Genomic DNA, 11521 nt, shown 5'->3' on the forward strand with positions numbered 1-11521 from the left:
AGCAGGGGAGGGCAGTTAGGGGTGACCAGGCCTGCAGGGGAGGGAAGTTAAGGGCAACTAGGTCTGCAGGGGAGGGCAGTTGGGGGTGACCAGGCTTGCAGGGGAGGGCAGTTAAGGGCAAACAGGTCTGCAGGGGAGGGCAGTTGGGGGGGACCAGGCCAGCAGGGGAGGGCAGGTTGGGGCAATTGGGCTGGCAGGGGAGTGGTTAAGGGGCCGCTTCCATTCTACAACTTCAGCCTTGGGTCCAAAGTAAACACAGAAATACAAGGACTCATTAATCCAAGAAAGTGAGGCAGGAACTGGGAAGAAAGTGAAGCAAGGACTGGGAGGAAAGTGATGTAGGGACTGGGAGGAGGCACAATGGCAGTTCAAGGTGGCACAGTAATACATAAACCAGGGTCCTGCAACTCTTGTGACTTTAAGCCTCGCTTACTATCTCGCAAGAGTACTTCATTAAGAAGTCTGTAGCTTAATTTTTGGAAACCTCCCTAACTGGCCCTCAAATTATGCAAATGAACCCTCTATAATGCAAAGGTCCTCTTCTGAAAAAAGGATTTTGGGCCCAAGAAGATAAGACAGCTCTGTGAGTGAGCATGTTAAAGTGTGTCTAAGTTGTCTTTGGGAAAAATGAATCTTAGCTAAGGACGAAACGAGACTGTGGAAGGAATGGTGTGGTATTTTATCTGTTTTTGTTGGAGCCTTTTACTGGTAGGGCTCATCAGCTATAAAGTACAAACAAAACTGGAGCAAGGTTATGAAAAAAAGAGCATTTGTTATAAGAATACAGAGGTGTTTCACAGAACCCCAGAGCAGGGTAGCATCTGAGGCCCTGAACAGAGTGGAAATAGGAGCTGGAACCCTTTTCTGGCTTTTTTATTTTTATTTTTTTACATTATTTACTTGATTTTAATTGCTTCAAATTCATTAGTGCAAAAATAGTAATAACATACTATGGGGTTCATACAGTATTTAGAATTATTATTAGTCCTTAATTGATAACAATAACAAATTATGGGAGAGCAGAAAAGAATACATTTTTAAAAATAATTCAATGCTTTTAAATTTTTATTTATTTAACTGTGTCTTTATTGTTGAAAGTACTGCAGATGTCCTCTTCCCCCTGCAGTGGACGCCCTCCCTCTGCCCCGCCTCCTCTTCCCCCCTCGCCCCTCCCAGGCCTTCCTGCACTGTTGTCTGTGTGATGGGCCCTGCACCATGCGCACGTGTTCTTTGGTTAGTCTCTTGTGGGAGCACTTCCTCCTGAGACTTTCTTGCTTTCTTGCAGCTGATCACCACTCTGCTTCATTCTTTGCTTCACTGCGGCCATCTTTGTTTCCGTGTCAATTTTTTAGTCATTTAAAAATTTTCCTCGTTTTTATGATGCTTTGACATCTGGCAGTTAACCCCAATCTATATAAATTCTTTTCTTTTTTAAAAAAATATATATTTTTTATTGATTTCAGAGAGGAAGGGAGAGGGAGTGAGAGAAATATCAATGATAAGTGAGAAATATTGATCGACTGCCTCCTGCACACAGCTTACTGGGGATAGAGCCCACAACCCGGGCATGTGTCCTTGACCAGAATCTAACCTGGGACCTTTCAGTTCACAGGCCAACACTCTATTCACTGAGCCAAACCTGCTAGGGCTAGACTTTATTTTTGAGAAGTTTTAGGTTTAATAAAAAATTAGTGTTAAGTAAAGAGTTCCTATATACTCCCTCCAATTTCCCACAAGTATTAACAGCTTGCATCAATGTCATTCCCCTGATAACAATGATGAGCCAATATTGATACATTATTATTGACTAAAGTTCACAGATTACATTAGGGCTCACTCTATGTATTGTACTTTCTATGGGTTTTGATAAATGTGTAATGGTCCATATCCACCCTGCAGGTACCATACAGTGTAGTTTCACTGCCCTAAAATTTCCCTGTGTTGCACCTGTTCATCTCTCCTTTCCTTCCTCTAAACACCTGGCAATCACTGACCTTTCTACTACCTCTATTGTTTTGCTTTTTCCAGGATGTCATATATTTGGAATCATTAAGTATGTAGTCTTTTCAGATTGGTTTATTTCACTTAGCAATATGCATTTAAGGTTCCTCCATGGTTTTTTTTGTAGCTTGATAGCACATTTCTTTTTTAAAAATTTGTCTTTCCACAGGCTTACCAATTACTATTTTCAAAGAAAAAATTGTGGTGTTATTTCTCTGCTTAAAAAAAAGAAAATATACATAAGGCAGAGAGAAAAGGGAGGGGGGAAGGATAATAAACTTAAATAACAGGAAGGTGGAGACTCTGTATGACAGAGTTGGAAATACAGAATGTGGGTAATAGTCTCCAACTAGAAAGAAAATAAAAATGTAGTAGAAAACCCCCCATTCAATCATATGACATAAGCCTATTAAAATGGAAATGGGAATATATGTTAGTCACGATATTTAGAAAACCTGAAATATAGGCATTAGACATATTCGAAGAAAACCATAACCCTAGTGAAGGACATAAAGAAAGATCTAAACACATAGATAATCATATTCTACTATTGGGTAGGAAGATTTAATTTAATGAAACTGCCAATTCTCCCAGTATGTAAGTTTAATGCCATCCCAACTAGAACAGAAACTGGGTTTGAAAGGGCGAGGGCTACGCCCTCCATCTTGCCCTGAATCCTCCATTTTTGGGCAGCAGCCATGTGCTCAGCATGTCATTCTGTCATCCCAGATTTTTGTCCAGAAGCACCTAGGCTCCTCATACACCTGGATGGGCCTCAGTGATCCTGAAGGAGCCTGGAAATGGGTGGATGGAACCAACTACGAGACCAACTTCAAGTGAGTACATTTGCTTTCTGTGCTCTTCCTCCCGCTTCAGCTCTGCTCCTCGAGGATCTGACCTACAGCCTCTTCTCCCCACCCCCATTCTGTTCCATCTGACTTTCCCAACTTGCTGTTGCCTTTCCCCCTCAGGAACTGGAAGCCGGGCCAGCCAGATGACTGGGAGGGGCACGGGTGCATTGACGAGGTGGGGGAGCCGAGCTAGCTCGAATAAAGACTCTTATGCTTTTGCATCGGACCTGGCTGGCTCCCTGGTGTGGTTTCTTGGGGATCCTGAAATCTGGGCATAACAGATTCTCTTTTTTAAACTAAACTTCCATTTTGAAATATAGATTCACATAGAGGTTGAAAAAACAGCACAGAGTTCCCTAGCACCCTTCCCCAGTTTCCTCCAATAGTGACACGTGACATAGTCTTAGTATAATTACTGGAACCAGAAAAGTGAGATTGGAATAAGTCACAGTGATGGCGAACCTATGACACATGAGTCAGAGGTGACATGCGAACTCATTTTTTTGGTTGATTTTTCTTTGTTAAATGGCATTTAAATATATAAAATAAATATCAAAAATATGAATCTTTGTTTTACTATGGTTGCAAATATCAAAAAATTCTATATGTGACATGGCACCAGAGTTAAGTTAGGGTTTTCCAAAATGCTGACACGCCGAGCTCAAAAGGTTCGCCATCACTGGCATAAGACTATTAACTAGAGACCTTATTTGGATTTCACCAGTTTTGAAATGCACTCTTTTGTTTGTGTGCTTGCTTTTCATGTATAGTTCTAGACATGTTATCACAGGTATAGACTAAAGTAACCACAGTCAGGGTACAGAACGCAGACCACCGGAGACCCCCTCTCCTTCTCATTTTAGTCATATGCTCCCCGCCACTCTAGCCTCTGGAAACACTGGCCTGTTGTCTATCACTGGAGTTTTGTCAGCTGGAGATGCTTATATAAGAGGAATCGCACAGGTTTAAACTTGGGATTGGCTTTCTTTTTTCACTTGGTTGGAATGTCACTACTGGCTGGATGTTGGTTGAACTCCAGACTCGTGGATCCATACCCAGCTGCCATCTGAGTGGCCAGCGGCATGACAGTGAAGATGCAAGACGCATTTTTGCCGTAGACCAATTCCAGCATGTCATAATTTCAAGAGTTTCATCAAAAGGTTGATGAGACTTAGGGACTCAACAGGGTTGAGTCACACATGTAGTCAGTCACCTGTTGGGAATGGCTAAAGGCATTTCCCCAAACCTGAATAGAATACATTTAATTGTGGCTGCCAGACACCTAAAAGGCATCTTAATCTGCGTTATTGCCTCCTACTGGCCAAACACCTGAACAGCTGTAGGCTAATTCCCCCATTCTGTCAATGGACTCTGTACCAAACCCTGACCCTTTGAAGTGTATATCTCTGCCTCGCCTCAGGACAAGTTGTGTTCATAAAAAGCATGGGGTCCGCTGAAACTGGTTTGGCTCGGTGGATAGAGCGTCGGCCTGCGGACTCAAGGGTCCCAGGTTCGATTCCGGTCAAGGGCATGTACCTGGGTTGCGGGCACATCCCCAGTGGGGAGTGTGCAGGAGGCAGCTGATCGATGTTTCTCTCTCATCGATGTTTCTAACTCTCTATCTCTCTCCCTTCCTCTCTGTAAAAAATCAATAAAATATATTTAAAAAAAAAAAAGCATGGGGTCCTGGAGACGAAGAGAGAACCTAAGGTCTTAGACTTAAGATCTTAGAACTTAGCTCCTTTAGCTAAGCTCCTCTGACCCCCAATGCCTTTCAAAATTATATTTCGCCTCTGGACTACTTATTTGTCCCCGGATTCCTATGTCACCTACACATGGCCTTCTCCAGATTCCTGAACCCTTCTTGCTGCTAGGACAAAAACCCCGGCACATTTCCCAATTGGACACAGCGGATTCTGTTTCTCATCAGGCATCTGTTTGAAACCCCAGAGCACGAGGAGTAACTTTAAGGGTAAAGTGTGAATCTTATAGCGTGAATTTAGATAATCATGCGAAGAAGAAACCTATTAAACTTGTGGGAGAGCAATACTGTAAGGCCACAGATGTGCGTACTGTTAAAACAGGTACCCTTTAAGAGACAGAATCATGATTGTGCAATGTATCTGCTAATAGTTTTATACCAAGAGTCTTGGAAAACTGAAGAATGGGAGAAAAATAAGACTGAAGTAGACAAGGAAGAATATATATGGAAAAATAGCTCCTCAGAAAAAAGTATCTTAGAAACACTTCTCCAAATGAAAGCCACAGAGAAAAACCTGGGAGTAAGTAAAGAAGTTAAAGATTATAAAAATTCTGTTGTGAGTCCTAAGAACAAGGGAGACAATGAAAATACCATTTCTCAGTACAAAAAAATCAGTGAAGATACTGTTAAATCTGACAAGGATAACGTAGGGAAAAGATGGACAACATATGTGATGAGATCATGTGAAGTGCAGATGGATTTTAAACATATAGGCAGTGAAGCCGTGAATAAGAGGGGATTACTGTAATGAGAATTCGTTAATGTGTCTAGATACACAATAATGATGTGAACGAGCTACGTTACACCAAGGGTTCTCGGTCTGCAGTTCATGGGATACTGAACTTACCGGAGGCCTTTTTGGAAAAGCTATTTTCATCATAATACAAAGATGACATTTGATTTTCCACTGTGTTAAAAGGGACGCAGATGGTGCAAAATGCATGGTGTCGAAAACGGCTCACAAATTAGCATGAGCCAAGACAGTGGCACCAAACTGTAGTAGTCGTATTCTTTAGAGCCGTGTACTCCCAGAAAAAGCATACCGGTTTCAATGAAGAATGTTCTTATTAAAATAGCAAACATGGTCACATGATATTGCAGAACTGTAACATGTGCTCCAGAGCACATGTTGGTTACGGAGAAGGGAGAAACATTTCACTTTAGCCCGAATGGCGTGGCTCAGGGCTGAGCATCAACCTATGAACCAGGAGGTCGCGGTTTGATTTCAGGTCAGGGCACATGCCCAGGTTGCGGGCTCATGGGACGTACAGGAGACAGCCGATCAATGAGTCTCTCATCGCTGATGTTTCTGTCTCTCTCTCCCTCTGCCTTCCTCTCTGAAATCAGTAAAAATATATTTTAAAAAATAATTTCATTTTAGATGCCTGATTCCTGTGACTGCGAAACATCGAGTCTGATTCCTCCTATTCCCAGACGTCACACAGTAAATTAAGAGGAGAATTAACTGGGATTGGGCACAGGCAAAGGGCTACATAGGTGGCAGTGGTTATATGGTCAACCTCACTCTCCTCCAGGGTGTGTCTCCTTCCTTTCTGCTTCTTTTGCATTCCCCCCACTTCCTCATTTTTACCATTTGGGAGAGGGGAGTTTTCCCAGCAGGGTTCACTGGTACAGTCTGTTACTGCTCCTCTGCCCCACACCCCCTTTCACTTCCTGCATCAGAATTCCCCAGTATTGTTGGTGTTGCCGTCATTGTAAACCCAGGACCAGAGAAGCCTTTTTCTCTGCTCTTGCTCAGTTATGACCCAAGTCCCAGGCATCTGAGCTTTCTCTGGGGCCTGCGTATTTGATCAGTTTTTTTAAAAAAAAGTCCCAGGGTATTTGAAAAGCATGCACATTATGTAGGTAATGAACGCAGTGTATTAAATACGTCAATTGGATCATAATAGTACAACCTGGAGCTCAACACATGTTTCTTTGGTGATTTTTTTTTTGTCTGTTCAATCTGTCAATGATTAGAGAGATGTATTGTAATCTCCTACTATACATATGGATTTGTCTATTTGTTCTAGTACTTCCAGATCCAGGCAAGAGAGGATCCAATCCAAGAGAAAGGACCAGGAATTTCTCAGGAGGGGTAGGAAGTTCCAAGATAACGGCTCTGCCACAGGCTTAGAAACAGCCTCTCTGGTGGGGTCTGAGGACATGAGACTGGCTGTGGGGCAGAGGGGCTGGGGGGAGGGAAGACATGGATTGACAGCCAGCCTAAGGGAGCTTGAACTCAAGGGCCTCTCTCGGGCCCCTTCAAGGTCCCCAAGGGCCCTAGTGGTGTTTTTACATAATTGTAAGTTTTTGTAAATGATGAAAACAAAAGTTATTTTGACTACAATTGGCTCAGATGGCCACTGCCACTTTCCACTCAAACTCCCCCTTCTTCACACATTCCTCCTCCGTGTCACCTGGCTTTTGTCCACCTGAATAGGAAGTTGACTTGAGCGAGAGGGTTCCTGTGTCGTCTGCAGTCACATTGTGTATGCGTAGGGTTGTCCCGCCAGCTCTGGAATGGCGTTCAGGGGCAGTTCTGTCACCCACGGTGCAGGTTCCTTTAGGTGACATGAAGGTGGCACATGCGCAGGCCCTGAAGGACCTGACAGCAGTAACATAGAAGAACCGCACCAGAGGAAACACTCGACAATCTCTTCTCTCTGTGGACACTCACCTTACAACCCTTGTCACATGTAAACAATGTGTGTGCAGCAAAGAGTACAGGGAAAACAGAGTTTAGAGGCGTGCTGGGAGATGATTTAAAATACTATGTCATGTTTGGGATGCTATGGCAGCTTCAGCTTTTTAAATTTGTGAGTTTTTAACTTAAAGAAATATTAAATTTTATGCTTAATTTTGTATTCTTTTGTAAGGACAGCTCCCCCAAACTGTGTACACTTCAAACTTCATAAAATTTCCATTTACCCCTGTGACTCTAGGAAAAAGGTGCAACTGAAACACCAGTTGTTCTGTGACTAGTTTACAGGAGTAGGTGATTATACTGCCAGGCTTTTTACAGGTAAGGAAGACTTTGCAATAGGTTCAAAGAGCATGGAGCATCTTCTTAAATGAAATAATTATGAACTTCAGAAGAAACAAAAGTTGTGCAAGAAAGGAAATGTAATCGGATGATCCTACTTGGCTCAGCATTTACCACTGTTGACGCAGCCATAGCTGATACACATTCTGAATTACGATTTAAATAGAAATTGTTGTAGACTCAGTTGGAAGATTGTACCTCATGTACAGGGTAGTGACTAAATAATGTCAGCAATTGGCAAGGTTTATCCGTTTATGTGCATTATCTAGAAATTCAGATGCCAATATGGAAGAAACAGCTAATAAACAGAGAGTGGTTTCTCTAAAGAGCAGGAGTGGCATTTCCTAGCCTCACAAAAACTTTAAGTTACATGTATTGTTACTTCTATAATTTATTTTACCTCATGTCAATCATGTACATATAGAAGAGTTGCATGTATTATTGCTTCTATACTTTATTTTACTTCATGTCAATCATGTACATTTAGAAGGAGAAATCCCAGAAAATTTTGCAACTGATAATTAAGAAGTCTTTTCCGATCACAGGCTTAGAAGCAAAATTTGCTTGAAATATTATATGTGAAAATATACAAATATCCCAACTCCTTATATACCACGGGGAGTGAGTAACTAACACAGGGCACACCATATTTTGGGATTCTCCACCCTTGCTAAGTTCCCCGGAAAGAGCAAGATTGGATCGAAGTCCACAAGGCACGGGAGAGCGGGAAGAGCCGCTGCGTAGTGGTATACCACAGGGAATGAGTAACTAACGTAGGGCATATCCATATTTTGGAATTCTCCACCCTTGCTAAGCTCCACGGGAAGAGCGAAGATTGGATCGAAGTCCACAAGGCAGGGGAGAGCGGGAAGACCCGCTGCGTAGTGCAGGGCAGTGTGGCAAATGTGCACGTTCGCAGGGCACACCCACAGGAAACCTTTCATGTCCACTGACTGGGCCACAGGTGCCTGGAATCGGGTCAGTCCTATCTGGGTGCGCCTGGGAGGGTGTTTCCACGAGAGGAACGTTTGAGGTGGGAAAGCAGATTGCTCTCCCCAAGGGTGGGCCTCCTCCCACTGTTGGAGCCCTGCATGGAACCAGAGGCCGAGCCTCCATGACACCAGAGAGGTCCTGACCCGCTCTGAATGGGGACATTGGCTTTTCCTGCCTTTGGACTCAGGGGAGACATCACCCGCTGGGCGTTCGGGCTGCTGCCTTTGTCATCCCACCATGGGCTCCCCTGGGCCTCCAGCTGGTCTGCTCACCCCAGGACTTGGGTCTGTCAACCTCCATAGTCACAGGAGCCAAATCCTTGTGACAAATCTCTTTGTGTGTGTGTGTGTGTGTGTGTGTGTGTGTGTGTGTGTGCAAAATATTTTCTAGAAAGAAATAAATTGTGCCCAGCGGGGTATATGTCACTTTTGTAATAAGAATAAAAGAGAAATGGAATTGCTTTCCGTGCTACCCAGGGAGGGCTCCATACGGCGTTGTTCTCGGTTCCCACGTAACTTAAAGGGAAACTTTTTTAAAACATTTTTCGCTAATTGGATATGTTACTTTTGTAATGAGAATAAAAGAGAAATGGAATTGCTTGAAGACCCTTCTAAGATTGGTTTTGGATGATGTTGGAGGATGAGGTCTGCCCGCTGTGGACATGTCGGAGACACCCTGTGCTGGACATCTGACTAGATCTGTTTGGGTCACAAAGAGGCCGCCACTGAAAACAGCAGGACAGGGTGCCACCAGCCCTCCCTCTCTTACAACATTCTTCACCGGCCTTGCAGCCCAGGCCACAGCTCCCAGGCTGAGGGGAGTGGGGTGCCCCTGCAGCCTCTTCTGGAGGAGACCCCAGCTGCAGGGAAAGTGCTTCCCCCAGCAGCCCCTCAGGCTGTGGGCGGCCCCTCCCAGCTGGCCCAGCCCAGCAAACTCCCTGGTGCCTTCCACTGAATGCTTCAGCTCCCAGCTCTTCCCTCCCCTCCCTGGTCCATGTCCCTCAGGACTGGGGACCCAGGAGAAGCTGTCTAGGACTAAACCTCCTCCCAGACCCTCTGCGTCCCCTTCTTTGCACCCTGCACTCCCAGTTCCCAATAACCAGACCACGCAGAGTGTCAAGTGTTTCCTTTATTTTTTTCCTTCTCCACCTAGGAGGCTGGAAATGGTAGCCCTCACAGTGAGTAGCAGAAGAGGCGGGATCTGTGTGCCGGGGTCTGAGATTCTGAAACCATTTTGTTCCATCTTCCCTCAGCTCCTCCCAATGCCTCTGCCTGTTCTTCCTTTCTTCCAAATCCCCAGTAGAGAAGCTGGGAGCAGGGTAGGGGTGGGGTGCAGGTGGAGATCTGCTGGGGTCAGGGCTCCTAGCCGGTGATGTTCCGTGTCATCTCGCATGCCCAGTGTTGCAATTTCAGGCAGAAATCGTCGTTCCAGAGCCCATCCTCCCGGATTTCGGCACAGTCTTCATCTGCATCGTCCCTGTGCCCCTTCCAGTTATTTGGTTGACCTACACCCCAGTTCCTAGGAATGCAGGACAGAGCTCAGACTGACTGCCCCATCCCAGCAACCCTCACCCACCTCACAAAAGCACAGCCTGGGAGAGTTCAGGGAGCAGAGGCTACAGCCTGGGAGGCTGGGAGTCTGGAGGGGAGAGGGTTGGGGAATTGGTCCCTAAGGATGGGTGGGGCGGGGAGGGGGCACTTACTTGTAGCTGTTCCCATAGTCTGTGCCGTCAGGACAGGGTCACCAACCCTCCCTCTCCTACAACATTCTTCACTGGCCTTGCAGCCCAGGCCACAGCTCCCAGGCTGAGGGGAGTGGGGTGCCCCTGCAGCCTCTTCTGGAGGAGACCCCAGCTGCAGGGAAAGTGCTTCCTCCAGGAGCCCCTCAGGCTGTGGGCGGCCCCTCGCAGCTGGCCCAGCACAGCAAACTCCCTGGTGCCTGCCACTGAGTGCTTCTGCTCCCAGGTCTTCCCTCCCCTCCCTTGTCCATGTCCCTCAGGATTGGGGACCCAGGAGAAGCTGTCTAGGACTAAACCTCCTCCCAGACCCTCTGCGTCCCCTTCTTTGCACCCTGCACTCCCAGTTCCCAATAACCAGTCCCCACACAGAGTGAAGTGTTTCGTTTATTTTTTTCCTTCTCCACCGAGGAAATGGTGGCCCTCACAGTGAGTAGCAGGAGGAGGCGGGATCTGTGTGCCGGGGTCTGAGATTCTGAAACCATTTTGTTCCATCCTCCCTCAGCTCCTCCCAATGCCTCTGCCTGTTCTTCCTTTCTTCCAAATCCCCAGTAGAGAAGCTGGGAGCAGGATAGGGGTGGGGTGCAGGTGGAGATCTGCTGGGGTCAGGGCTCCTAGCCGGTGATGTTCCGTGTCATCTCGCACGCCCAGCGCTGCATATTCAGGCAGAAATCGTCGTTCCAGCGCCCACCAGGCACGACTTCGGCACAGTCTTCATTTCTGCCCTCCCCGTGCCCCTGCCAGTTGTTTGGTTCACCAATGGCCCAGTTCCTAGGAATGCAGGACAGAGCTCAGACTGACCACCCCATCCCAGCAACCCTCACCCACCTCACAAAAGCACAGCCTGGGAGAGTTCAGGGAGCAGAGGCTGCAGCCTGGGAGGCTGGGAGTCTGGAGGGGAGAGGGTTGGGGATTTGGTCCCTAAGGATGGGTGGGGCGGGGAGGGGGCACTTACTTGTAGCTGTTCCCATAGTCTGTGCCGTCCACCCACTTCCAGGAGCCATCGCTCTCAGTGAGTCCTATCCAGGTGTAAAAGGAGCTTGAGTGCTGTGCAATGAATCTCTGGAAAACAGGTGGAATGGAGTGTCTAGTCCCTTGTGCTCCCTGGAGGCAGCAGCTGTGGGACCTCAGGC

General features: G+C 46.2%; 1 protein-coding gene and 1 pseudogene across 1 annotated transcript in view; one reads left to right on the forward strand and one right to left on the reverse strand.

The window, feature by feature from the left end:
* Positions 1 to 4674: 4674 nt before the first annotated feature.
* Positions 4675 to 5264, forward strand: LOC102759041 (annotated as a pseudogene).
* Positions 5265 to 9763: 4499 nt separating this feature from the next.
* Positions 9764 to 11521, reverse strand: part of LOC102759321 (asialoglycoprotein receptor 2-like) — a 9518-nt gene continuing 7760 nt past the window's right edge. The window contains exons 6-7 of the mRNA XM_015568666.1: positions 11344 to 11450; positions 9764 to 10171 (exon numbers count right to left, since the gene is read on the reverse strand). Of these exons, the coding sequence (XP_015424152.1) occupies positions 10015 to 10171; positions 11344 to 11450 (264 nt within the window). The 3' untranslated portion in view covers positions 9764 to 10014. The remainder of the gene's footprint in view (positions 10172 to 11343; positions 11451 to 11521) is intronic.

Source organism: Myotis davidii, unplaced genomic scaffold (assembly GCF_000327345.1).
Source record: "Myotis davidii unplaced genomic scaffold, ASM32734v1 scaffold2305, whole genome shotgun sequence".
Taxonomy (NCBI): Eukaryota; Metazoa; Chordata; class Mammalia; order Chiroptera; family Vespertilionidae; genus Myotis; species Myotis davidii.